The sequence below is a fragment of the Sminthopsis crassicaudata genome, chromosome 1 (genome assembly GCF_048593235.1).
Source record: "Sminthopsis crassicaudata isolate SCR6 chromosome 1, ASM4859323v1, whole genome shotgun sequence".
Lineage (NCBI taxonomy): Eukaryota > Metazoa > Chordata > Mammalia > Dasyuromorphia > Dasyuridae > Sminthopsis > Sminthopsis crassicaudata.
Window position 1 is genome coordinate 11,727,941 of NC_133617.1, and position 27,671 is coordinate 11,755,611.

At 46.1% G+C, this 27,671-nt stretch overlaps 1 protein-coding gene across 3 annotated transcripts in view; it reads left to right on the forward strand.

Annotated features, from left to right (window-relative positions):
• Window positions 1-25,940, forward strand: part of PRR14L (proline rich 14 like) — a 64,765-nt gene extending 38,825 nt beyond the window's left edge. For all 3 annotated transcript variants that reach the window (XM_074293006.1, XM_074292988.1, XM_074292996.1), the window contains exons 4-9: window positions 8,873-13,832; window positions 17,259-17,333; window positions 18,790-18,958; window positions 19,738-19,844; window positions 21,484-21,555; window positions 22,114-25,940. In XM_074293006.1, coding sequence (XP_074149107.1) covers window positions 8,873-13,832; window positions 17,259-17,333; window positions 18,790-18,958; window positions 19,738-19,844; window positions 21,484-21,555; window positions 22,114-22,390 — 5,660 coding nt within the window. In that variant the 3' untranslated portion in view covers window positions 22,391-25,940. The remainder of the gene's footprint in view (window positions 1-8,872; window positions 13,833-17,258; window positions 17,334-18,789; window positions 18,959-19,737; window positions 19,845-21,483; window positions 21,556-22,113) is intronic.
• Window positions 25,941-27,671: the final 1,731 nt, after the last annotated feature.

Below are 27,671 nucleotides of genomic sequence, written 5' to 3' on the forward strand. Positions count from 1 at the left end.
CTGAACATTCTTCTTCCTCCCTTCCTTATCCTCTGGATGTGTGTGAGTTAGACCCTGTGGTCCCACCCCCAGAGTGTGTTATTATTCTGGGCAGAAAACTATTTCACAAAACAGCTGCTAAGTCTTTGACAAATTCCATGTAATTCCACAAGTATTTGTGAAAAAACAGGCTCTGGAAAGTGGCTTGGGCTGGGGGCAGGCCCTGACCTGGGATCACGTGGGTGTGGGCACCTCCTCCTTACCAGGGCGGGCCGACACTTCCCCTGGAATTGAAGGATTTGTCTCCAGCACTGAGTGGCGACACATCCAGCAAGGCTAATGACTCTGGCATTTCATAGGGGCCTGCTGAGAGCTTTGTGGGTATTGTCTGTCTGAATCTCACAACAACCTTTAGAGGTAGGTACAGTTACTGTGCTCCAAACTGCAGAGTAATAATGTGCTCCAGACCAGCCAGCTAATGGCTGTTTGAGGCTGGATTTGAACCTTGGTCTTTGCAATTCCAGGCCAGCTGCTCTGTGCCCTGGTGTCCCTGGACAGCCTCAGCCTCGGAGTCACGAAGAAGACGGTCTGTGCTTCCTGCTGTGGTGCAGCCTGGTTGGGCCAAGATGGACCCAAAGAGCGTGGTCCATGACCTCTGGAGATCTGGAAAGGGGAGGAGGGAGGCACCCACAACCCCCTGGGGCACGCTGATCCTTCTGCTCCCAATAAAGATGATGGTGAGGGGAGAAACTTTCAGCCAGTCGATCAGTTTCTCCTGGTTGCCACTTGATTTTTGTGGACCAACTGCCAGCAGATGAGGAGTCGGTATGTGGGGCATCTAAGTCAGGCCGGGCACAGGAACTGCCTCATTATCTATTCCCAATTATTTTTTTACAAATTAGACCTGTATTTCATCTTGTTTGTATTCCAGAAGTATTAGGGTGCATGGAAAGGTATGGACTACAGAGAGTCTTTCCCCTTTCTCAGTCACTTCCATATAAAACTACCCTGTGCATGCAGCTTTTCTCTCTAATTCTCTCATGATGACAGCATCCATATAATGATTCTAAAAAGATGAAATTCGATGTGGACAGGTCACTGACAAAAAGAAGGATGGATCATCCACATAAGATGCTAATAAAATAAAGTTTAGTGTGGAGAGATCTATGACAAAAAGAAAGGCTCCATATACCAAAAAAAAGTATTGTACCAAACCCACCTTGAGTTAACAGAGATGTAGGAACAAAATATGGGGAAGGATGAAGAAATTGTAGTATACAAATGTAAGGGACTATTGCTAGTAAGAAATGACCAGTATGATGAAGACTGAAAAGTTTGGGAGGACTGAACCTTTAGAAAGGAAAGTCAGCAGTGGCAGTGGTCAAAAAGCAAAACCAAAAAAAATGAAACAATGCTGGGTGATTATGATGACCCACTTGGGCCCCAGAAAAAAATGTGGAAATGCCTTTGCACTTCATTCCTTTCATTCCATTGCATTGTCAAATGTATTGCATCCTTTGCAGAAGGATGTGGAATGTTGCATATGGTGGTGGGATTGGGTGACATGTTAAAGACTTTTTCTTTTTTAATGAGAAAAGATTTGGGTTGATGGGGAGGAGGTGTAATTTAAGAATTATAAAGGCTATATTAAAAGATCGATCACTTCTAGAACATCTGACAGGTAAATTGAAAATCGATTCAGGAAAAGATTGGATAACCATTTGTCCAATATAGGTTGGATTTATTGGTCAAAGTTGACAGCAACACTCTTAAGATCACCGGAAGTGTGCTGTCTCTTAGTTATCAGTAATTTTTTTGTAGTGTGGTGTCACAGAACAGAAAACTGTGAGATGACAACAGACATGATACATTAAAGCTTCCTTGAACCCATATACTCATTTCCTTTCAGGTTCTGAGCATGACTATCTGAAACCAAATAACAAGCCCCAGTCTCAGTCATTGAAACCCCCCAAAGTAAAGAGCACTGATAATGGTATTGTCAAGTCAGCAAGCATTTATTAAGTACCAGCTGTGTGCCAAGCACTCTGCTAAGTACTAATGATTGAAAGAAAGGTAAAATAGCCTTTCAAGGAACTCCCTGTCTCTTAGGAGAGACCTCAGAATGTTCAAGATACCCATGGGGTCAGTTTATTCTGGTTTGGATAGTGGTATGTGGATATATTTGCAGAAGGGGCCTCGCACTGGGTGACAAAACTTGGAAGGGCTAAATGTTGGAGAGCTGGCTGGCAAAGGGCGGACGGTGTGAGGATGAGGCCTGAGGAAGCATCACTTCTCTGAGACAACTTGAGTTATAGAAACTTTGTTTAAACTTGGGTTTGGTTTTTGTTCATTTTTGTCTGTTGTGATTAGGCTTTCCTGAAATCTCTTATCACCTCCTGGGTCAAAAAGCGCCAGTGTTAAACCTGGATGAGACCCCTAAGTTGGCATTTGGGGCATATAAGCCGAGTATAGTCACTCTAACTTTTGTTTTATATTGTTTTAATGGTGCCTTCCATTTTGATGTCCCCCTTCCTTTCTAGATAACGCTCCAAAAGTCTGAACATAACCTTTTCCTCCTCAGTCTGATCTCCGATAATGTTGACATTTCCCAGCTGAGAATTTAGGATTTTTTGTTTGCCCCCTACATGTAAATCCATATCCCATCATCACTTTGGGGCAGCCGGGAACACAATGGATAGAGAGCTGGTCTTGGAATCAAGAAGACTATTCAAATTCATCTAGCTTTGGGATGCTGGGCATCTTACTCTTTGCCTGTTTGTTCATTTGTAAAATGGGATCATAATGGCACTGAACACTCAGGGTGGCTTTGAGGATGCAGTGAGAATAGAAAGTGTTTAGTATGGATGCCGGACACACAGGAAGCTTTATATCAATATTCACTTCCTGTAATCAACACCATCATTATTTTAGCTGCCTTTCTCTGGAACTTTTCTGGGTCCATTTCCCTTTCTGAACATTCCCCCCAAGCTTGACTGAATTTGGTTGTGGCGGCTTATGGACCCAACCTCAAGAGTCATTTCCTAGATTTAACTCATGGTATGGTTTTATTTTCCATTTTATATCAAACCAAACCAAGTGTGGAGGGAATCCACGTTTGACATTTTTCCTTGTACTGAAACTGCCTCTTTATTCCTACCTTTTGTTTCCCAGGACCTAATCCTACCTTTTGTTTCCCAGGACCTAAGCTGTTTTTCTATCCAAACAACAGTTCTGCCCAATTCGAGGCTGAGTTAATTCAGGGACGAAAAATAATCTTACCTTACGTAACTTTGTCAGAGATTTTATGAGTCTGAACAATGCCAGCTGGCTTCTCCTTAGCCATTATTTTTTTTTTTTCCTTAAAGAATTCTAGTTTATTAAACAAAGGTGATTTCCCGTTATAGAAAGAACATTGCCTCCTTTCTTTATCCAAGTTATTCCTGCTTAAGTATTGAGTGATCTTATCCTTTATTATAATTACAACCAGCTAGCCAGGTAGAGATCAAATTCACTTTTGTGCCGTGCCCAGGTGCTCTTCTAGCACCATTCTTTGAGACTGGATGCATAAATGAAATCCATTCTCTGATAAGATTTCCATAATTCACATTCCTACAGGCCTTTAAGGCATGTGATAATGATACTTGTGCAAGAGCTTTCAGTGGAGGCTGACCAGAGTATTGGAAGCCATAGGTCTGCTTCATAAGGATCAGCTGAAGAATCAGTATGAGATAACTTATAAGTATTGTTCCATTTGGCCCTGAAGATCAGCAAGTGGGAGAGAGACAGATTGATATGATAAAAAGACTATCCTGATGGGATATGGCATGGGGAGCCTCGGGAAGTGCTGGCCCCCTCTCCTTAGAACTCTTGAGGCAGAGGCTGAATTGCCACTTGCCAAGAAGGGTAAACTTACCAGAGTTGCTTACTTCAGTTGGATTAGACAGCTGCAAAGTCCCTACCAACTGTTACCATCCATGATGTGGATTCCAATGTTTTCTTCCCCAGATCGTGGTAAGAAAAGTGTCACTTTTGTGATGTCCTCATTTTATGGCTGAAGAAACAGGCTCCCCAAAGAGAAGGGGCTTGTTCCGATTCCTAGAGCCTATGAGGAAGGGTCATGATTCCAGTCTGACCCCATGACCAGAGTTTGTTCCACCACAGCCCAGTGCTCTGAGGAGTGGGAATGTCCATGTAACCAGGCTCCCCCTCTAACCTTGACTTCCTTGGTATTCAGTTCTCATCTTGTAAGCCTCGGCATTCTCTCCAAGTGTGGCCTATCACTCTGCCGACGACATCGATGAGGGCCTGAATGGCAAATCACTCCAGAATTCTTGCCAAGAAAACTCTACACTTGCTCAAGAAGTCTTCCTTTTTGAGGCCTTTTATTGACTTTTCCATTTCCATTTCCACTTCCACGTCCCTTTGCCTAGTCCGAAACCAGGACAGATGGCAGAAGGGCATATTTTTCTGGGGTTGAAGTAGGTTGAAAGAACAGTCTCACGGTTTTCTACAGATTGTTTATTTCAAATGAACTTTTTATATTCTTAATGTTTGCATTTCATCATATTTTCTGCTCTTTACAAATATTTTATTGAAGTTTTATTTTTACACCCGTCCTGTCCCAGTTACAATGTCAATAGAAACCTTCTGTTTTGTTTGATTTTTCTTGAGGCAGTTGGAATTAAGCAACTTGCTCAGGATCATATAGCTAGTAAATGTTATGTGAATAAGGCTGGATTTGAGGGCTGGAGCTCTATCCACTGTGCCATCATCTAGCTACATCTAGTACATAAGTACTTGTAAATTAGTTTTGATAAAAACCTACTCTGCCTTAAGCACCAGACTAAATGCTTTGGAGACAAAGAAGGGCAAAGATATGATTCCTGGTGTCTGGGACATTCGAATGGAGTAGAGTGCATGTCAGCAGTTGTAAATATCAGGACTTCTTAATTTTTTTCCACTCATGACCTGTGGTATAGATATATAAATCAGGTATACATATAAAATATTTACTCATAAGAAATCATCATTTCACAACCTCCACATTCAGTTGGGGGAGTCTTAAACCACAAAGCAGAATTGAATTTGTGCATCTCACGTTTCTCCTGAGCTACAGAAGCCATCCTAAATGTTCATAGGGACTATTGGTGTCTGATCTGTGGCCAAGCATCCTAAGTTTTTATTGGTTTGCTTGGCCAGAGTCAGACACCATAACTTGACTCTAACATGGTGATGTCATTTTGGTGCTCTTCAAGAACGAAGGACAAATCACCAACCAACCAAGAAGTTGGGGTATATATATGAGAGACTGAGGGAGGGGGAGAAAGAAAATACAAAATAGATTGACATGTGGCCCATACCATTAAGCCCTCCTTGGTGTGTGTCAAATGCAGGAAGGGTAGTGTCAGCTACCTTTCTCCAGTAAGGAATGGCTTCCTGCCTTGATGGGATGGAGTCCCCGATTCTTTACATTGTCTCAGCCAATCTACATTTTGTGGCTTTTTTAAACATTTAGTCTGTTTTCCTCTGCATCAATTGTACCTCTGAATTCAATATATTTATTGTTTCCTCTGGTGTATTATTCCATTAGGGACATTTACCACATATCCCCCAGCCAGTGGGCACCCATTTTGTTTCTTGGTTCTTACTCCACAGGAAAATGATGGTATAAAATGTTTTGGCAAACACCAGCCTTTGTTTCTGGCTAAGATATCTTTGGGGTTTTTCTCTAATGACATGATCCATGTTTCGTGTCTTGTTTCTCTTTTATAAAAATAAGAACTCAAATGATAAATTGATTTTCCTTCTCCTTGGGATTTTTTTTTTTTCAGGTTTTCAGCTTTTGTTGTTCTAACATTACATACGTTTCCTAATCTATTCCTCATCTTCTCTCTCCTGAAAAAATGATCTCTTATGACAAAGAAAAAGAGAAAAACAACATTCAAACAGACCCACACTTTGTTCTACAACCATAGGTCTCCTCCTCCTCCTCCTCCTCTGCACCCCTGAGAAGGAAGGGAGGGAGATGGCGACTTCTCTCCAGGACCTTAAGTTTCATCGTGTTGCTGTCCTCTGTAGGAGGCATCTTAGGGCTACTCAGAAGGACTCCGTACCAGACCTATGCCGACTGTGGTTGGGAGGTTGCCTGGTGTATTTGAATGGGAGCTCCTTAAGGGCAAGAACTATTGGATTTTGGTCTTTGTATCTTCACACTTCCCACCATGAAAGGGTGGGATTGAATTGAACTGGAAGTCAGCACAGCTGAGCGGTCTCTGAGCCCCAGTTTCTTTATGTGAAGGCCAAAGATTTTAGCCAGATGCTCTGCAGTCTCTCTCCCAGCTCTGATTCCCTCTTAAGCCTCTCAGTGTTGTCATTTGACCAAGCTTTCCCATAGCCTGAGCATGTCCTAGTATTGTAAATAGGATCTCCTAGAACCCTTGCCCTGACTGTGTGGTCCTGGTTAGGCTCCTTTATTAAACTCATTTCCCTTATCTAGAAAACAGGATTAATGGCCAGGAGCTGCCTCATGGGGCTGGAGGATCAAGTGAGATCTATCCCCCCTTATCATCATCCATGTCCCAGCAGATGCATACCTGAATCGTTGTGTATTAGCCCATCTATTTTAATTTTCTATCTTCTGTGCACAGATGAATTCACAGGATGGGTTCAACCAAAACTATATCATTGGTAGGGACCCGGCTCTCCTACAGTCTCTCACACCTGTCAGTTGTTTTGATCTTTCAGGTGTCTTAATTAAAACCTTCACTCCTGTAAGTACTTCAGGGAGCTCTCATTTCATCCATATGGTAACCCCTCCCCCCCTCCCCGTGTAGATTCTGCTCCTTGGTACCTCCCAAGAGGATCTCCCAGGGCTGTGGCCAAGGGTATTCATCTCCCATGGAGCAGCCTTTGGAAGTCGTGCATCTCTAGACCTGTAAGTCAGCTCCGAAGGTTCTTGTCAGGAAGCTGTGGTGGGAAGAGCATCAGACCCAGACCTGGACTGAAGTCCTGGTGTAATCTTGGGCAAGCCCCGGCTCTCGGGCTGTCGGCCTAGATGTCCCGCCAACTCCCAGTCCATGTCACGTTGACTCATCAGATCAAACCTCTGAATATGCTGCAGGCCTCTGAGTATCTCTGTCATTGGTATGGAAGCCCCTTTCCCCCAACACAGACCTCAAGCCCTTCATAGCCGCTGTGACCCACCATATGTAGGCCATGATTTGGCTAAGAGTCAGAGGCTAATTCTGCACTGAAATCTTGCCCTCCTCATTTATATAATTGATGCTTGCATGAGCTGGCATTATTATGCATGGATTTAGAGGTGTATTATTATCACCTCAGATGCTACTAATAATTTCTCTTAGAGGGTTTTATTTATACAAACAGGAAGTGATTGGATTTGCATAGAGCAGAAATTCAATCCATTAGCATTTATTCACTGTCTACCTTGTGTCAGGCACTGTACTGCTAAGTACTCAGCATACAAACACAGGCTAAAATAATCTTTGCCTGGGCCCTCTAGAATTTCTTTCCCTTGAGATAAATTAGATTTTACTAAGCAAGATGGAAAGAGCAGGGAATTTGCTGAAAAGTTGAGGTTTTTTTATTCTTTGAAATGAAACCTCTTCTTTAAAAAAATCTTATTAATCTTTTGGAAGAGTCAGTTTTGAAAACACTAGGGCCCAGATCCAGATTGTTACGGAATAAGTCGGTTATGTCCAATTCATCGTGCACCCACTTACGTGTGTAGCACTGTGATAGCTCCAGAGGGATATAAATAAATAAGACCTTCCAGGAGTTCACGTTCTAACTGTATCAAGCTACTTCTCAACTCTTAACAGAACCTCATAGCCTGGTTGCCCTGCTCTTGAGAAATGCACTGTAGCTTGGGCATGTGTTCCCTAAACGTGGTGCCCAACAGTGAACCCAGGACTCCAGGTGTGTCTAGTGGACCTGTGACCTTCTTTAAGACTCTTGTGATTTAATCTGTTCAAAGGTAACATCAATTAGAGAAAGAATGAGGGCTTCCTTTTCAGAGAGGCTGTGCTAATCATTTTTTGTAGTAACGAGGAATCTGTGTAATGGTTAGCATATAGAGACTCGACCCATCACTTCCCTGGGTGACTTAACAAATAATCTTTGGAGAAAGATGCTCACAGATTTGTTTCTTCCAGCCCCTACTTTGGTCCTGGAGTTTACCAGGTTGTAGCCCCAGCAGCCATCTCCACCTGATGGATGCTTCTTGGCCTGTCAAAAACAGAACTCGAGAACCATGCAGCATAATCTTGAAACTAAGGTTTCTAAGCTCTCTAAGGTTATCTGGTTCTGATTTTTTAAATGAGGAAACTAGGCCCAGAGAAGTTGAGTGATTTACCCCATTTGATCAACAACAAACATTTACTAATGAGTGCCTTTTGTGTACCAGGCTCTGAGGATACAAAAGCTGAAATGAAATAGTCTTTGCCCTCAAGGAGCATGCATTCAACTGGGTGGATACAACATGAGCACAGATATATTCAAAATCATTTCAACCTGAATGTGTTACTAACTTGCAAACAAATCAGGCTTCGTGGAGGAGGTGGTACCTTCTTTAAAATGATGCTTTAAAAGAAGCAAAGGTGAGGAAGGACTGCATTCTAGCCATGAGAGACCACTTATTCCAAGGCACAGAGGCGGAACAGCTAGCAGGCCAGTTTTTAACGGGAAAGACTGGAAGGGTCACACAGGTATCAAGTGGCAGAGGCGGGATTTGCACCCAGGTCTCCTGACTCTGGATCCAGCACTCTTCTCCTGCCCCACAATAAGGGTTTGTTAATAAAATTAAAGCAAAAAGATTGGGGCATTTTTATTAAATGGTATGTCATACTGATTTGGGTTCATTTCTCTTGTGCAGAAGAAAACCAAGGAAACGTACAGGTTACAACTGAAACTCTGCCAAAATCTACTGAAGAAGGACAAGGTATGAAGGTCAATGGGACTAAGATGATTAGTAATGCAGAACACAGGAATAACAAAGTGAGTAAAAGTCTCCCACCTGGGTGCATCGACTGCCCAGATGTAGACAAAATCATGACCAGTGGTGAGGTTTCAGAAACCAGCACCGTAGTGTCCCTAGAACCTTTAACCTCTGTGAAGCCTGCATTGACAAAAGCGCCTTCAACAGTAAAAGAATGTGAAGCATCCAGCGTTTGCCCATCACCAGAGGGCAGTGCCAGCCTCCCGTTGTCCAGTGGAGGAGTTCCATCCGGATTGAGCCTTGACCACGAAGCCACCGACAATCACCAACACAACTCTGGCTGGGACGTTAAAAGTCCCTCCAAGACCAGCATTCCTCAGGTGAAGAGCAAGAAAGATGGCGTTCTTCTTTTGGAAGCAGACCCCCAAGAGGCACCTTTCCCATTGAGCTTAGCTCAAGTGGGATCTGGGAGTATTTCCACTGAAGAATGTGGCTCTGGAGATGTCCTGCAGAGGACGGAAAAAGCCTTCTGGAGCAGAGAGATCCCAAGAAAAGAAGGCTCCACTTCTAGACTAGTGGAGGAAGAACAACTTCAGAGTGTCCAGAGCAAAAGTCGAGAAGTACTTCCTGTTAATGCAACGCCAGGAGGAGAAGAAAGTAGCACAGCTCCTTTGAAATGTGCCAGGGATCAAAGAGGATGTGTCCGTGATAATGGCTGCTGCGTACCCAGCCCCAGCCAGAGGTCTCGAAGTCCCCAACAAGAGAACTCTCATTCTCCCTCAGAAAATTTCAACAGACATGAAGACAAGAGGGTAACTTGTCCTTGCAACCTACACCACGATGAAGACACTATAGAGGAAAGGGACTTCTTGGTGATGCAGAATGAAGAATCAGAAAAGACTGTCTGTGGAGACCCAAGCATATTAGACAGGAACGTTGGCCCTTTGGTTGGCAGCCAGATAGGCCAAGGAAGCACCACTGAGAAAAGAGATCTCGCTGCTTGTTCTGTGCCAGATGAACCACACCGGCCTGTAAGAAAAGTCTCAGAGGTCAATAAAGTTCTTCCCCAGTTCCAGATGGACAAAAAATGTGACCTTGCTAACCAGCCTGAGGTGAAAGGAACTCTGGGATTCTTAAAGAGGGGTGCTATTCCATTTGTAGATGGACAGAGAAGTGCTTCTTATGACCAGAACAAATCTGTTTCATACCCTGATGAGTCCGGTGAAGACAAAGAGGAACTTTTATGTGTCTTATCTGCAAAGAAGCCTTTCGATGCTCGTGACCACAGTGAAGCAATGAATAGCCAAGAGTTGTCTTTAGGTGACAATGCAGAAGAAGTCTGCAAGGGAATAAGTGAGGTTTCTCCACAACAGGCTAATTCCATTTTGGAGGATGGAGACAAGGTCATTGCCAGCCAGCAAACCATTCTGACCCAAACGAGCAATGTGAAGGATGCCTTCCGCCCAGGTGCCACCACCTGCCGTGCCTCTTCCCAGAATCATGACGTCTGTGCTAAGGCAGTCAACTTTAAAAGAGTGCCAAAAAACACAGTTGGAGGAAATCTAGAGGCGATGTCAGCTGTATTATCTAAAGAGGCAGAGCGGGAAAGCGCTCAATCCCAGGGATGTCACAGCTGCTTCCAGAGAGCTGAAAATGCCCCAGAAGAGGACGTAAGCTCAGAGGGTGTTGCCTACAAGTCCACTGCAACCTCCTCAGAAGCTGAGAATCGATCTGTATTGACCTCTGAAGACATATTGGTGCCCAGTGATCTTCACTGTCCAGGAACAGAAAGTAGCCCGGCAGAAAGCAACCTCAATGTGAAACATCCCTCGGGGGAAAGTGAACTTTCTAAAGAAGAGACTGAAGATAGTTTTCAAGAAGGCAAGATCAGGAATGAAGTGGCTTCCTGTTCCTTATTCAGCAGAGCCTTAAGCAAAAGCACACTTGCCTTGAGCCATGTTAAGCCTGGAAATTTCATAGCAAAATCAGCCCGAAAAGGAAATAAACTGGGAGCACACAGTAAGGAGACTGCATTACCTGGTGAAGCCCATCCCTCTGAAATTAGTGATTTAGAAAGTAAGCTGTCCTCAAACATTCCAAATCCTGCAGAGCTGAAGGACCTGTGTTGCAACACAGAGTGCTCAGATGTGAAGGGTATAAACCAAGCAGATGGGATAAATCAAGGCCTTAAATGCCAGAGTGACCTTAACAATCCAGTTGAATGCTGCAGTGAAAGTGAACCATCCAAGAGCAGACATCATGTTGTGGGGATCTTTGACAGTCATAAGAGTGAAGAAATTTCAAAACCTAACGAAGGGTTGCGCTCCAGTCACAAAGAACTGCTAATTAATGACTCGAGCACTGTCCAGCCATCTTGTGGTCTTCCAAAGAAAAATGTGTTTAATACCTCCCTCGATAATGAAGAATCGACCGGGTGCAGAGCCGCCCCAGCTCATCTTCGTAATAAGCTTGGAGACGAGCTGTTAGAATCTGGTGCTGCAGCTCGGAGTCACAGAAGGCAAGAAGAACTGTCCTGGCTTCAGACAGATGAGCCTTTGAGTAGTGACCAGCCTCAGGGAGAAGTCCGTGTTCCATTTCAAAGACCGATAGATGAGGACTCTATTGTATCATGTGCTTCCGAATCCTTTAATATGAGTCCTCTGAAAACCTTACCTTCCTATAAAGGGACACCATCCGGGGGCCAGAGAGATGGTGGTCTTTGTAATGCCATGAGCTTGGGAGGGCAAGCGGCACGAGACAGTGAAGCACATGTGCCCAAGAGCTCCTTGACCCGTGGGATGGAGTCTGTTACCAATCATGAGCCAGATGCAGAGTTATCAGATACCACGGATGGGAGAATTATCAAAGGAATAGTTCCAGGGGAGACACAAGGAACAAATGGTGGGCCACGAATGAATTCTGCGGTTGATGAGAAAGATTCCTTAGAAGTTTCTTCCAGAGAGCATGATCTTGGTGAAAAAGCTAAACCAGAACATCTTCCTGTGTCAGTAGATGTCAAAATACTCCCAGAAAATGTAAAGAATAGCCCACTGAAGACTAAAGGGAAGAAAAGAGCAACTGAGCGAAGCCTTAACATGGATACAGCAGGAACATTCCCGCCAAAGCTGGTCTCCACTATGACAACTTCATCTTTTGAACTGAACCTCGAAAATAAAATGAACAGAAGAGAGACTGAAGAACAGCAAGGGGCATTAAATAACTTAAAATTCGGAGAGGAATCTGAAGGGGAAACGTTGAGAGAAGAAGGTAGCAAAAAGAGTTCAGATGCTCAGAGCTCACGTTTTAAACGGAAGAGGATGTGTGGCGAGAGTGAAACAGAGAAAGCGCACGCTGTCCAGGGCTGCAAGTGTCTTAGAGGAGGGCGAGAAGGCACGCAGCCAAAGAAAAGAGGAACCTTTTCCGAGAAGGAAGCTTCACTGAACGCCAAGCCATTTATCCAGCCAACAATGAGCCCATCGTCCCGAGACTCAGCACATCAAAGCCACCTTCAGGGATACGCACGTGAGCAGAGCCCTTTGAAGGATGTCATAGGAGCAGAGGTGACCAAGGAGGAGTGTCTTCCTCTCACTTTTCTAAAGATGGATAACGCAGAGTCGTCTTTCGGTCTTCCCATCTCCACCAGGACACCCCAAGACATCAGTAGTTCTGGATGGGAGAAAACCTATGATACCTTTGAGATTACCCCATGGCAAGGACAATCTCTTCCATCATTAAAAGGGGAGCTAAACGTTCCTTACCATGAGCCCAGCGAGACTGGAAGAAACACGAATGATGTCCAGACGTGGATTCCTCTAAAGAATACTTCAGAAACCATCTCAGTCAAAGAACACGAAGCCTTCCGCTGGTCCTCTGCTGTCCCTCCATTCTCTGCTTCGGGGGCCGATCACGCGCCCCAGCCGAAAGCCCCGAGACGCCTTCTGCTGAACAGCTCGAGGCTTGAGAAACCTACCAAAGAGTTGGCCTTGCTAAGCAAGCTGTCCGTTCTGGCCAGGAAGCTGCTGACCGCGTCCATGGCGACCCAAGAGTTAGGACGTCAGCCATCAACTGAGCTTCTTCCGGTGGCTGAGACCTACAAATGGCTCAGGTTTAAAAAGCTCCAGGATGAATCTCCCCACAACATGACTCAGCTTAACCTACGCCTCGGTGATTATGGGTGCAACAAGACTCTTGATGGTCATCAGCCTTTGGCACTTTATCCCCTCGAAGCGCTCAGAGCAGGCTTCTTAGACTTGATGAACAAAATGCCATCATTGCAATTCAATGCGCAAATCTTCCCAATATCCTTTCACATGAACCTGGACTCAGAGCTCACAAGTGATTCTACAAGAATTTTTTCTGAGCATTGTTCCCCTCCTGAGAGTGCCCCAGCAGGGGGTCCCATGCACCCGCCTCAGCCTCCAAAGTGGACCGTTTCCTTCCTTATGTCCCAGGGTTCTTCAGGGACAGCCACATTCAGGGAAGATGCAGGGCTCAGTTGTGAGCTGCGCTCCCATGCTGCTCTGCAGACCCTCTCTCCCGGGCAAGCCCCTGGAAGCAATGCTATCACGAAGGTCAGAGCTGGTTGCTCTGTCCTTGGCCTTCATACAGTTTTAGCACTTTCTTCCCCTGGATGTTATAGGATCTGGACGAGAAGGAGGAGCTTATCCAGTCATTTGCCTACCATCCAGAGGCTCTTCATGACTCAGTTTACACAGGGCTTCAAAGGGTTAAGGCTTCAAGCATCTCTGTCCAACAGTCTCTTCCCTTCTCTGCCCCACTCAGTGGGCAGGGTACTGTCCATATGGAGCCAGCATGGTCCTTCTGCCTGCCCCTTCGAAATCACTACTCTCCATTCCAAACACAGCAAGTGGCCGCCAACTCTGGGCATCAGGAACAGGTAATGTCCAAGTCTGTCGGCTTTTTTTTTTTTTTTTTTTTTTTTAATGTTCAGTGTATAATCCCTGCCATTGGGCAAAGGAGATGGGGACTGAGTTTGAGTGGGAAGCACAGGATTCTTTTCAGGCCTTTTCCTTCTGCCTTCCTCTTCTGATAACTGGTCAGCTCTGCAGAGAAAGGCCAGCAAGTCTTGTCTAGACTCCTTCTGTTGTCACAAGGGTTCTTTTCTTTTTTTTTTTTTAATTTCATTTCCTGGATTCTCTTCATTCTTGAAACTCTCTCATTTCTTTCTCTTTTTTTTCCCCTCCATGTTCAAACTTCCTGGCCAAACTCAACATGAATAATGATTCAATAACGTATCGATGAGAGGTTAATAGTAATAATAAGAAGAACTAAATAATAAAGTGACGTCCTGTGATCATTTTCATCTGAACCCCATCAGAAAAGATGATACGATGATAGTTAGAATAAAGCACTTTCCAGTTTGCCCCACGCTTCCATATACGTGATCTCTACTATAGCACCTTTCTTCAGAGATCTCAGAACGTTTATTATCCAAGCATGGTGGAATTTAACTCGTGACCCTCTTCCAGCTGGTGTGAAGGATTCACCGCACAGCATCTGAGCTGTAGTGGCCTGGAAATGCCTTATTCTGCTGTGCCTTCAGAGGCCAGCACTTCTCTCCCCAACAGCTGGGAATAGCTTCGTCGTTTGGGAAAGCTGAGACAAAGAAATGGAATGCTGCCTCCTTCTCCCACTCGTGACTGGCCTGACTTTGCACCTTCTGATTCCTAAAGAAACACTGGATGCTGAAGCACAAAAGATTAGTGAATATCTCCTTCCTATGTTCCCACCATTTTCTGGTGACTGCAATAGAATGGAAGCTCATCAAGGGCAGAGGCAGTTATTTGATGCTTTTGTTCTCCCAGCACATTGCACATAGTACGTAGACATATAGACATTTAATGTTTTTTAAAGTTAAATGGATTGTTGTCGGCAGACACTTTCTCACTTAGGAACTGTGTCCTTAAACAGATGAACTTTTAGGACCATGTCCCATCTTTCTCGCCACCCCCCCCCCAAAAAAAAAAAACAAAAACAAAAGAAAACAACCAAAGCCCTATAAAAAAAAATCTGAGGAGCCAAGGCTAATTTAATGTACATCATTCAGGTTTTGTCTTGTGCTTCCAGAATATGTTGCTAGTCCTGTCAGGTTTCAGGGCTTATCAGAAAAACGGAATTTTTGAAATGTAAACGAAAACCCAGAAGTAGCTCCCAAGAACCTCAGGGTTTTCTTCTTAAAGATCTTGAGAATGTTGCAGTGGCTGATTTAAGAAGTGTCAGCTGAGATCCTTGGGTCAAGCCCTGGTGGCCTGTGCCCGGACCGAGCTCTTGGGAACAAATCAGATTGAGGAATGACAGAAGCGCTGCTGTCAGAGTGCCCCCGACCTCTCCCACAGTTGCTCTCTTGTGCCAGTAAGAGTATGAGCCATTAAGTCTGTTAGACTCTTGGAAAAGTCTCAGGGTTCAGTTTGGTTCAACATTTGATCATTTCACCATATGATGAATGGGATGAACCTCTTCCATATGATTTTTCTCTCCCAGATCGACATTCTCATTCCTATTTGTCATCTCTGTCTGTTTCTTTTTCTTGTTTGTTTCTTGATTTCTCTGCCTCTATCTCTGATTCTCAGTTATGCTATACAGGTGTTTGGGGGCTTTTTTGACAGGGAGGGACAGAGGGAGAAAGAGGCTGTTCTGCCACAGTGACACCTGTGAGGACACGGGAGCTTTTCCTTAGTTTGAGATCCTTCCCAGTCATTAAGGGTTCCCATCCTGCCATGTGCTTTTCAAGAAGGTCCCTCACAATTCCTTGCCAGGGCTGAGAGATCATTTCCTAAGCTAAGTCTGGAACTCGTTTCCATTGATGGCCTTCAGAAGGCTTTTCTTTTGAACTATATTACTAGCTATCCGCCAAAGGATTTCATGCCTTCCTTAAGCAGGGCATGTAAATACTGACTATCACAATTTTTTAATGCAGAGGTATGAAGAGCTTTGGGCAGCCAAAGCTTCCATTTATCATAATATACATGTGTCTCATGTTGTTACATTTTCGAAAACCTCCTTCGAGCCTTGGCATCCCCTTGTGAGATAGGACAGGCCGACACAATCCCCACCTTAAAGATGTGGTCAGGGTTCAAAATGAAGCATGGAGAGTAACTAAGTGCCTTACCCAAGGCAACACGAGTTGTCTTCAGGTCAGGATCGTATACTGAAGCAGCATTGTCACACTAGCCATGGGACTGATGTTCGATAGCCTGACAATTTTTGGGTGGACAAAGACTTTCATACCTTTTTCTGTCAATGTCTGGGGTTGCTTTTCCCCATAGATTAGAGAAACTTTTTAGAGCAGTGAGGAGACTTAGAGAAGAAACGCAAACTTGTCATTTATGGACCAGACGGAGAAGAGATTCAACCTGTCTATGCAAAGGCAGAGTCGGGTCCTGGGAGGGCCCAGCCAGTCGTCTTCCCATCCTGCTATGTGAATGGCCTCAGCGGCAGCAACTCGGAATTACCTGAGGCACTTGAATTGACAGAATGTTCACCTCCTAACTCTTCAGAACCTCTTAGTGTTGTGAGGAATTTGTTTTTAGGCAACCCTTAAGTGCCTCAATTAAATTACTCAGTTTCATTTTAGTTTCAATATTCAGTAATGAAAATAGTAATCTGGAGGTCGTAAAAACTGATATTTTCTCCAAGAAGGATAATGGACTCATTCTATTGAGAGAGCTTTAAAGTCCTCCCAAATCAGAAAGCAGAGTGTTTATGGTGAGTTGCTAAAAACTAGCCACTTAATCATTAAGGTAACAGTGCTGTTAGCGGTTGCTATCCCACTCCTGTTCCACGGATCCCTGCTCCAGAACCAGTCTTGGTTTCCTCTGCCCTCCTTAAGGTAGACCGAGAGCATCCTGAGCACGTTGTCCACGTCCCAGAGCAGCACTGGGTGTCCTTGAAATTGGGCAGTCATCATGCATGCGTGACATCCTTGGACATCTTTTCTTTCCTTGAGTCACATTTTAATAAGCCGTGCTCTCTTAGATTCAGTGAATGGTCTGTTTCCAAGCGCTCCCCTCACACTCACGCTCATCTCACTCCCTTTCGTCCTTAGAAATCTTTCTTCTTTAAGCTGTAACGTAAGCCATGACTATCAGGCTGCCCAGGTTACCGGCTACTCTTCTGGTTGGGAGGTTTATGGTGGGTTTTTTGTTTTCTTTTCTTTTTTTAAGATATCAGATTTTTTTTTTTTTTTCCAGGAATTCTGAATTAGGATGGGTTTTTAAAACCACCCCAGGGATCGCACTTTTTTTACTCTGTTGTTGCTTGTCCTTAACCTTCTTGCTTTTACCCTTTTTCTCCTTCACACCAGCCATGCCATCCTACCACACGTGCCTCTGTTGGGCATGGAAGCCACCCCTGTTAGGACCAGAGACAGTCCAACTAGGTAAGCTTCTTACCAGCTGTTTTATACCATTCACCATGATGGGGACTCTTGGACACCAGAGGGAAAGAGGCAAATCAAGGATGAATTTAGATAATTTACATTAACTGAAGAAGCCTCCATAAGCACTAAGTGTCCCTTCTAATGTATTGATATGAATGGGGTCTCAGCTTACCTTCTTTATCAGATAAGTATATCGTTTGACCATGGTGTTCCCGTGTTCCATAACCTTTCTTTCATTACAAAAGATAATTCCAACCATGAGTCCTTTTTCCATCGCCTCTAAAAGGTGGAAATCGGATACATTCTGGCCAGGTGGGAGCCAAACAGAGAAGCCCTAGACCCAGAAGAAAGTCAGAATTCTGTCTTTGTTCTCTGGCTCTCGCCTTACATTTCCTTCTGTAAAATGGGATTGATAACTCACTTCCAGCTGATCAATGATGGACAGAAACAACTACCCCCAGAGAAGGAACACTGGGAAGTGAATGTAAAATATTAGCACTACTGTCTTTCTACCCAGGTTACTTACACCTTCGGAATCCAATACTTAACGTGCAACAAGAAAATTGGATTTACACACATATATTGTATCTAGGTTATACTGTAACACATGTAAAATGTATGGGATTGCCTGTCATCTAGGGGAGGGAGTAGAGGAGGGAGGGAGGGGATAATTTGGAAAAATGAATACAAGGGATAATGTTATTAAAAAAAAAATTACTCATGCATATGTATTATCAAAAAAATTTATAATTATAAAATTAATAAAAAAATAAAATAAATAAAATGGGATTGATAGCACTTAGGCTTTTTAGCTCACAAAAAGGTTAAGGAGAAAGCATCTTCTATGAATATTTTAATACTTTTAACCTTTTATTTTGCCCAGTTATGAGTAAAAGTTTTTACCATTTACTTTTAAATCTTTGAGTTCCAGATTCTCTCCCTCCCTCCCCCCAATCTCCATTGAGAAAGCACATGCCAAGTTAAGTAAACCTTTCTGGAAAACTCATCTTGCAAAAGAAAACCTAGATTTCCGCCACCAAAAAACCAACAACAAGAAAAAATCTCAAGGGGAAAAAAAGTAAAAAGTATATTGCAGTCTGTATTCAGCCCCAATCAGTTCTTTGTCCGGGTATAGATAACAGGAGGAAAGCATTTTGCAAACTTTTGCTGGAGATGGCATTAATATCTTGGGCTATTTACTGGCATCCAGCTTGTAGCAGGCTCCCTCAGGGGACAAAAAGTGTTGTTTCTGAAAGGGGGTGACCTAGAACAGCATCATTTCATCCTGGCTTCAGGCCTGCTTTCCATTTCCAGTGGGCTAGCACAGGGGTTGGCAAACTACCTTCTTGGCTCAAGGATCCTCCAAAGACAAGCCATAAATTGGCTGACCCTCTCAGCTAGATTGAACCAAGAAATGGTCAGCTCTAATGCTCACTTCTTCTTTCCATTATCTCAGGCCGGCATCTCCAGTCTCTGCTTTGGCACCAAAGTCCTGCTTAGCCTTTGAGCCAGTGGTCAGTGTGCTCCGGCTTTCTGCCTCTGACTACCAGATTCCTGCTTTGAAAGAGCTTAGGAGAGTCCCCCCTGTGTGCCCCAGTCAGCACAGCAGTACCGCCCAGAAAGAGGTAAAATTGGGAACTTTGTTCCTCTGGGTCCCCGAGTCCAGAGTCAAGCGCGGCAGGAGATGGTCTGCCTTAGAAGTGTTGGATCTCCCTCCTTTGCTGGGGAGGGACATCTTGGGCAGGGCGGGGCTGGACTGGGATGGGCTCAGGTCTCTTTGAGTACCTGAATTCTATAATCTGATCTCAAAGAGGCCCGTGACCATTGATGGAGAGATTCCTTGTTAGTTATGGCCTGGGCACCCCAAGTCTTTCTTATGTTTCTCCTGGGTCCTCCTTAGAGCTGCCAGTTTTGGTCTTCCTCCCACTGTCTCACTTGACACTCGCGCCAGGCTTTTCCCTGAGCGTTTGGTGATTAGCCAAATTGTAAAACTCAATAAGTGCATGATTTCCATACATCCAGAACCTTTGTGGTTCACTTCCCTGGCCACCTCCCCCAGAGCGCCTGGGGCCTCTTCTGTTCCTTTCTTAGCTCCGCCATACCCTTGTGCTCTCAGAATAAGGTGGGAACCCTGGTGGGCAGAAGAACACAAACAGTGGAGTGTACATGAGGAATTTTCTAGATTTCATTTTCTAGATTTCACAATTGAATTGTGCAATTGTTTCCCAGTCCTATAAATTAGGGTTTGACAGGGTCAGTGACAAACTCTTAGGGAACAAATTGTCTGTTGACCCCAGTAATTCAGAAAACCAATGAAGTGATATTGGGAGCAACTACAAAGCTGCTTTATGAGTTTTGGGGGGTTGTACTATTTTTTTCCTTACGGTTTTTTCTCTGTCAATAGAGGGAGCCAGAGAAGCGGCCAACAAAAGTCTCCCAGATTCGAATCCGGAAAACCATTCCTAAGCCAGACCCTAACCTCACGCCAATGGGCCTGCCCCGACCCAAAAGGTGAGTTCTTCCTCTGGAGTAAAGAAATCCTGCCACTTTGCAGCATCCAAGACTTTGATTCTTGACTATGTGGTCCTTTAATTTGGGGTCACCTCAGTCTATTCTTTGGAAGGGGCTGCTGACTTTCTGGTTTGTGGAGTATGGAGAACCTATTGGGGAAGAACAGTCAAAAGGGAACTGAGATGTGACCGTCTATGAGAATATTGAGAGAACTGCTCCCATCCTTCAGGGCTTGGGCCCTCATTCTGGGAAAAGGCAGAACTCTAAGAATTTTCATTGGCTTTTTGCTTCTGGCTGTGGGTGTAGTTTGACAAACATTGCCCGCTGTGTTTTGACCCAATTGTTTTGACCCTTTTTTCAGTCACATCAAAGGCCCAAATCAATGGGCCTTTCTTTTGTTGTTGATCTTAACTGATCATCTGGAAATGATTTTTCTGGGGCACCTATGTAACCATTGTCATGAACAACCAGGGTGAGCAGAACTGATCATCTTGTTACAGTTGTGTAGGAGCGGGTGCTATTCTGAGCAGGGGACTGGCCCCAACCAAGCTGACGGGCAGAACACTGTGGCCTTGTCGGTTGATTCCTCCCCGTCCTGGGAGGAGGAGAGCTGAATCTGGTCCACTCAAAGCAGCCCTCGTTCTACCAAGGAACTCTGGGCCCCCTTTCTGATGTTCTGGGAAGAGCCAGTTTCTGCCCTCACTTATATCCTCTGTCCTCCTTAGTGGACACAAGTGCCCTCGATGCCCTGTTTCTTTTTCTTTTTTTAAATTAATTTTATAATTATATATATATATATATATATATATATAGGCTGGGTTTAAGTGACTTGGCCAGGGTCACACAGCCGGGAAGTGTTAAGTGTCTGATACCAGATTTGAACTCTGGTCCTCCTGAATTCAGGGCTGGTGCTCTATCCATACTGCGCCACCTAGCTGACCCAATTATAATTTTTTTTTGACAGTATATATGCATGAGTAATTTTTTTTTTTATAACATTATCCCTTGTATTCATTTTTCCAGATGTTCCCCTCCCTCCCTCTTCTCCCTCCCCTAGATATGACAGACAATCCCATTCATATTAAATATGTTACAGTATGATGTTAGGATTACCAGGTGAGAACTCAGGTTGTCTAGACAGTGACAAGGTGAGAACTCACCTGGTAATCCTAACACAATATATGTGTGTAAATCCAATTCTTTCACAACTCCACCAACAACGCATCAGTGTCCCAGTTTTCCCACATCCCCTCCAACATTCATCGTTATTAGTTCCTGTCATCTTAGCCAATCTGAAGGTGGGTAGTGGTGTCTCAGAGTTGTCTTACTTTGCATTTCTCTGATCTCGATGTCCTGTTTCCAAGGAACTGAGTCTTCATGAGTTGTATGGGCAGAGAACACTTGGGCAAAAATAGGACTCCTTGGGTTCTAGGCCTCTGCCTCTTATACTCCCTGTGGCCTCTCTGGGCTATGCTGCCCTGTGGAACATGGGAGCAACAGCACTCTCCCACTCCATAGAATGCCTTTGAGGATTAGATTAGCTAGTGCTCGTGCAAGGGGTTAAGTGTTAAGTGTCTGACACCAGATGAGTGAGCTCAGGATGAGGATGCAGGATGGATTCATGTTCTCTCCTTTTCAGGCTGAAGAAGAAGGAGTTCAGTTTGGAAGAAATCTACACCAACAAAAATTACAAGTCCCCTCCTGCGTCCAGGTATATCCCACGGGTTTAGCGCGAGCCTGTGCCATCTCTGGCAGATGTGGTCATGGGAAATGTAGGGGCGTGGTCCGAAGGGATTGGTCCCAATATCAGAAGTGGGGGAGGGGGCTGGAGCCTCTTTGCATATCCGAACTAGACAAACATGAAAATACAGGCCAGGGCTGGAGCTGAATGACTTCTGGGATCAGGAGTGTTCCATCACCAGGCTGCTGAGGAAAGCCGGGACCCTTCCAACAGAGGAACCAGGATAGCAGGATGTGGCCCCAGGCTGTGAAGCCTGCAATGAGAGGGCAGCTGCAGGGGCAGGCCTGGGCTTAGCTTAGGGACAGACACCCTAACAGTCAGCCAGAGATGCCCAGAAATAAGAGGGGCTGCCCCGGGAGGGGGTGATGCTCTTCCCAGGGATGCCGGAGGACTCCTCGCTGTATTCATTTTTAAGGGGAGTCCAGGAGGGCCAGGTTCAAGACGCCCTCCCTGGCCCCTGAGGATCCTCCCAGGCAGAGCTTCTGCGTGTGCAGGCCTAATAGCCCCATTTTGATTTCCCAATCCCAGGTGTTTGGAGACCATCTTTGAAGAGCCCAAAGAGAGAAATGGGGCGCTCATTTCTGTCAGTCAGCAGAAGAGAAAGCGGGTCCTGGAGTTCCAGGATTTCACCGTCCCCCGGAAGAGGAAGAATCGTGGTAAGATCAAGGTGACGGGCAGCTTCACCAGGGCAAAAAAAGCTGCTCTGCAGAGCCAAGAGCTCGACGCCCTTTTGATTCAGAAGCTAATGGACCTGGAGACCTTCCTTGCCAAGGAGGGAGAAGACGAGCCGGCTTCGGGCTGCTGAGGGGCCGAGTCCATGGAGGAATCTGGGGACCACGGGGGGCCGTTCTCTTGGACCTCCTCGGTGAGGAGAATCTCTTGGCGATTCTCAGTCATTTAAACCACTCAGCCCGTGGAAGGGATCCCCGGTGAACAAACTCCGGGGAGGTGCCGACATCTCCGCTTTGCTGCTGAGGAAGGCTCGCCTGCCCTCCCCGGCGAGGGCCCGTGCCCTCCGCAGCCTTGGCACGTCCCGGGCCAGTGGCCCGCCTGTGATAACACTAGGATCCCCAGGACCCACCCACCTCATTTTGCACGTCCCTGTGGACTTTCTCCATTGTTTACAGCGGTGCTAGTCACAGAAGCTGAATCACCTTGTTCTTGGGATCCCCGGCTCGCGGGAGGAGCTGGGGAATGGTTCTTCCTGATGTTGTTCTTAAATCCTGGGAATGAGTCTGCTTAGACCTGGGTTCTGTGTGGGTGGCCCGCCCCGCCCGCGGTGCCCCTGGCCACTGGCACTAGAGGAGCCCAACAAGGCACCATTCCAAGTCAGTTGCACTTTTCAATGTTGTGGTGTTTCCTCTTTTTATTATTATTGTTGTCATTGTTGTTGTTATTATTATTATTATTGCTGCATGTTGGGGAGCCTTTAAATGTGATTTTTGTTTTTATTTTTATTTTTTAACGTGGAGGAGAAAGGCATTCATGTTTTAAGCAAAGACTGTTGACTATGCGCTAGGGGTCTGACCCAGTCCCTCACAGGTTGGTGGGAAGCCACGGCCCCTTCCTCCCTGTCTTTGGGCCGCTCCTCCCCCACACGCAGGGCTGGCCAACTCGGAGAGGAGGGGCCCTGCGGCCGCTTCCCACCCTCCAAGTGAGCGGACTTCCTGGGCAAAGAGCCGGTTTTTCTCCAGGTAGTTTTAATATACTAGGATGAGATGGGATTTTACTTTGTTTTATGGCCAAAACAGACGATGGTGGATGATGCTGGGCTCCCTGGGGCTGGCTGGGTTCGAAGGCTTATTCCCAAGTCTCCAAATGCGTGAAAAACCATCTGCTTCCGGGGGAGGAGAGGACGCTGTCCACTCCTCCCTGCTGGACGTTGCCTGGAGAAGCCAGCTAGCCCCAGGCCAGGGCCCCCACACCCTGGTCACCGTGTTTATGAACTGTACTTGAAGCTTTAGGAAGAGGACGAGAGATTGGGATTGCAGCTGCCTATAGGGGAATGCCGCCTTCATTTCCAGAGCCCCTCTCCATTGATCCTCTCGGTCCCCTCCTTCCCTGTGCTCTCTGCGTTTCTTTTTCTGACGAGCAGGTCTTCCTTTGAAACGAGGGTGCCGAGCTGGGGCTCCCTGCCAGGGAGTAGGGTGCTCCTCCTTCCCTCCAGATCCCCGGCATCTCTTCCATTCTTCTAGGCCTCTGTGCCGGGGGGGCTGAGGCCTCCGGGGGCCCACAAGACTCACCTGGTACGTCCCATGTTCTCCCCCTTGGGATTAACTTGTTTGAGTTGGGTAGAGGCCAGTAACCTCTGCCTTCCCTCCGCAATCCTGCAGTCTGTGTCAGCCTGAGAGAGTGTGGGCTTTTTCCCTTGGAACTTCCTGGCCTAGACATAGGGACCCAGAGCATCTGCTATAGACGAATGGGACCAGAACCCTTGCCCTCCAGATTGGACCAACTCGGTACCGTCCGTGGCTGCAGCGGGCCCAGGCCACATCCTAGAGGCCTGTACCCTTCAGACCTGCCTAGGACAGGGGTCTCTTGATGCTGAGTTTCTCCCTCTTTATGTACTACCTTGGAAGAATAGTGTGCTTCACAACCTCCTTTCAGGGAGCCCCCATCCCCCCAACCTAGCTGTCTTGTTCCAGAGGGACCATTTTGTCAGATCCATTGGCGGTGTCGAGGAACCGTGACAGTTGGTGGACCAGGAGGCAGACGCTGCCGCAGTATCTGTAATAATGTCATTTCAGCGTTAGCCCAGCCACACATGGGACCAGAAAGGCCAGGTCACCGGGGATTGATGACGTTCTGGCAGCACCGTGGAGGGCGAAGGGAGCCCCTGTGCTGTGGCCCCGGCAGCCCCTGTTAGTTCTCAAGTCAGCTGACTTGTCCCGTAGCTTCCCCTCCACCCCCAGTTTTAATGAGGCCAGAAAGGCTTCTTTTTAGAGACCTTTGCCATTCCCTCCAAGTCTCTTATTGGGCTTCCAATCACTCACAGGGAGTTGTCGGATGTGGGGGTCTAGAACTCGGTAGCCACGTCCGTCATCATGTCTCCGGGCTTTTCGTGACACTTGCAGCCCCCCTGGCAGGGACCAGGTTCCGCCCCAGCTGGCCTGGATCACCTCAGGGGCGAGCGAGTTTCCCGGGTGGGATGGGGGGAAGAAATCTCAGGTCTGAGCAACGTTCTGCTTGTTGCCGAACCTTTCATGGCTGACTTCCCCCTTCCTACCACTTCTCTCCCCCCTCCCCCCCTTTACTCACCCCTTTCTAATCTCATTTCTCTGTTCATGTGAAAGTACCTCATTCAAACCGATCATGTCTGTGTTGTCTTACTAAGGGGGAGGGGGGTGCAGTGAAGAGACATGTAGCATTTGCCTTACTCGGAGCCCAGTGAGCTCAAAAACTCATGCTGTGAATCCCAAAACATGACGCTCCCCTTCCCCCCAGCTGTGAAAATCATGACACTTGGTCACACTTTTGCCTGAAGGGCACGCTGGAGCCCGAGCCATCTGTTCTTCTGCCCCGGCTGCGGGGTGCTCGGTAGGTGGGTTCTGGGATGGGAGCTCGACGGCCCCCCTCTCAGTCTCCAGACAAAGATTTGCTCTTTCATTAAACACTATGTACATTGAGATCAACCTTTAGGCAATGATGCTTTTCTCTTGTCACTTTGAGGCAGGGGAATGATAGAGGCAGTTATTTTATTTTGTTTTGTTTTTCCTTTAATGCCTGTGGGAAAATATTTTTAAAACTTCCTTCTGGTGTCTGTGAAAGGACCTAGGATGTACCACATTGTGGGTGGCTTTATCCAAAGCATTACAAAGAATTGGCAGAAGTGTCCGTTCCTATGAACCTTCTCAGGAAAGGACCCTCCCTGCCAAAGGAACTGAAATCCTTCCGTCCAAGCACTGGACGGGGAGGAAGGCTTCAGCCGACGGAAATCAGAGTTTAATATTCCATTGAGCCACAAACCCAGCCCCAGAGGTTTTCTGGGTATCCTGGTGGGTGGGGCAGGGTGGGACGGGGTGGGGGTTGGGGTGGGCCAGAAGAATGATGATGATGGTCAAAATTATTACTTAAGCATTTTCACAAGCCACCTTGTGCTGCATTTGACTTCTGGGAGACATTTCAGCACCCTCGTGCTGGACAGGGCCAGTAGCTGCCTGAATAAAGTGTTTCTATCTTATCATGAGAAAATAAATAGTTCAGTGAAATTTGTACATTTTTGGTAATCTCAATCATGCCCCTTGAAGTTTCATTTCTGTTTGGTAGTTTGTGAATCTGAAATTCCCACTGTTATATGTGTTAATTTATGAAAATAAAAAAAAAAAGAAAAACTTTTTTTTTTTAAGTTTCAAAAATTCTCAAGTCTATGTGATTTTTTTCTTGTGGCTTTAGCACCGATGGGAGTAAAAGATTACCCTGGGGGAAGGAGAGAGAACGCGCACATTCCGGTGAAAGACACCTTCTGTATCAGAAATCCTATAGGGGCCGTCCCCGTGGGGTTCCATCTGTCACTGAAAATTGTCGTTGACCTCTTGTGAAAGCTTCCTCTGGGCCTGGGATAGGCAGCCCTTCCTTTCCTTCTCAGTGGGGTGACATACTTTAACCTTCAAGTCTTCAGACACTGCTCAAACATTCTGAACAAGTCTGATTAACAGAATGGGTCGATGTCGGACCATAGACTCTCGGCCCCTGCCCTTCTCAGTGTCTCTCCTCTCAGTTACCTCCTCCTGATTATGGTGGTTATATGTGTTTATGCCGTGGCTTCCCGCATCAAAGACAAATTCCTGAGTTTGGGGACTTTTTGTATCTCTGACCTGATGTTTGATACACAGTAGGTACTTAATGAATGCACGTCCCTCTTTTCTCCCTCCTTTTTTCCTTTCCTCTCCCCGTATTTCCTTCCTTCCTTCCTTCCTTCCTCCCTGCCTTTCTTCTTCTTCCTTCCTTCCTTCCTTCCTTCCTTCCTTCCTTCCTTCCTTCCTTCCTTCCTTCCTTCCTTCCGTCCGTCCTTCCTTCCTTCCTTCCTTCCTTCCTTCCTTCCTTCCTTCCTTCCTTCCTTCCGCCAACAAGCATTTATTAAACAATAATGTGCCAAGCTCCCTGCTAAGGCTAGAGATTAAAGAGAAAGGCAGAAGCAGCTTCTTTCCTCAGAGAGCTTGCATTCTGTTGGGGAAGCGTACCACCATGATGACACATACAAGATAACATGTGAACCCGAGGGCCCTCCATGGGGGGCACTGGAAGAGGCCTCTGTCAGGAGGTGAGATCTAAACTGGAATTTGAATGAAGGGGGGAAGGCTTGAGGTTTGGGGCCAGTCGGTGAAAAGACGGATGTTTAAAGATCAGAAGGCCAAAATCTCTGGAGGAGAGTAAGTGGGAGAACACGGGGAAGATGAGAAGGGGTTGGGTTGTCCAGTTTTAAAAGCCCCACAAGATTTTATTATTCTTCCTAGAGATAATAGGGAAGTTCTGGAGGGTGGAGGATAGCTTGGAGATGAGGAAAAGCTACCCAGAGATAGGGGGATGGGGGTCTGCACTAGAGACATGGCCCTGGCAGAGGAGAGAAATGAGGATATATAACAGGCAGCTGTCCCTGGGCTTCCTGGAGGGGTCAGAAGCTGAGTGAGAAATGGCAGGGGCAAGAGACTGCATTGCAGGTATGCAGGAAGTACCGGGAAGTACTTGTGCATGGGTGGAAAATGGGCGTTATCTTGATGAAAGCTGCTGGTAACTGCTTTATTGTTTTTTGCCTCTTTGGACCTATTTCCAGGTCATGTCACGCCCATTTATTTTTCCATGTGCAGACAGGGGAGGAGTTGCATGCTGGACTGACAAGAAAGGGCTGGATTGCTTTTGACAGACCCTGAGGGGCCACATGCCATTCCAGGAGACAGACTGGAGCCTTCTGATGGGCAGCACATCACAGAGTGCCCACGGAAAACCTGGGGGTGGAGAAAATCCAAAGCAGCATCTTTCCCTTCTCTAGTCAAGATCTCCGGGGTGTTCAGCCTGAAGAGAAACCTGAAAAGATGGGGCTCCAGAGGCTGCTTGGGTCAGGTGTGATAACCAGGAAGAGGGAGGGCGTG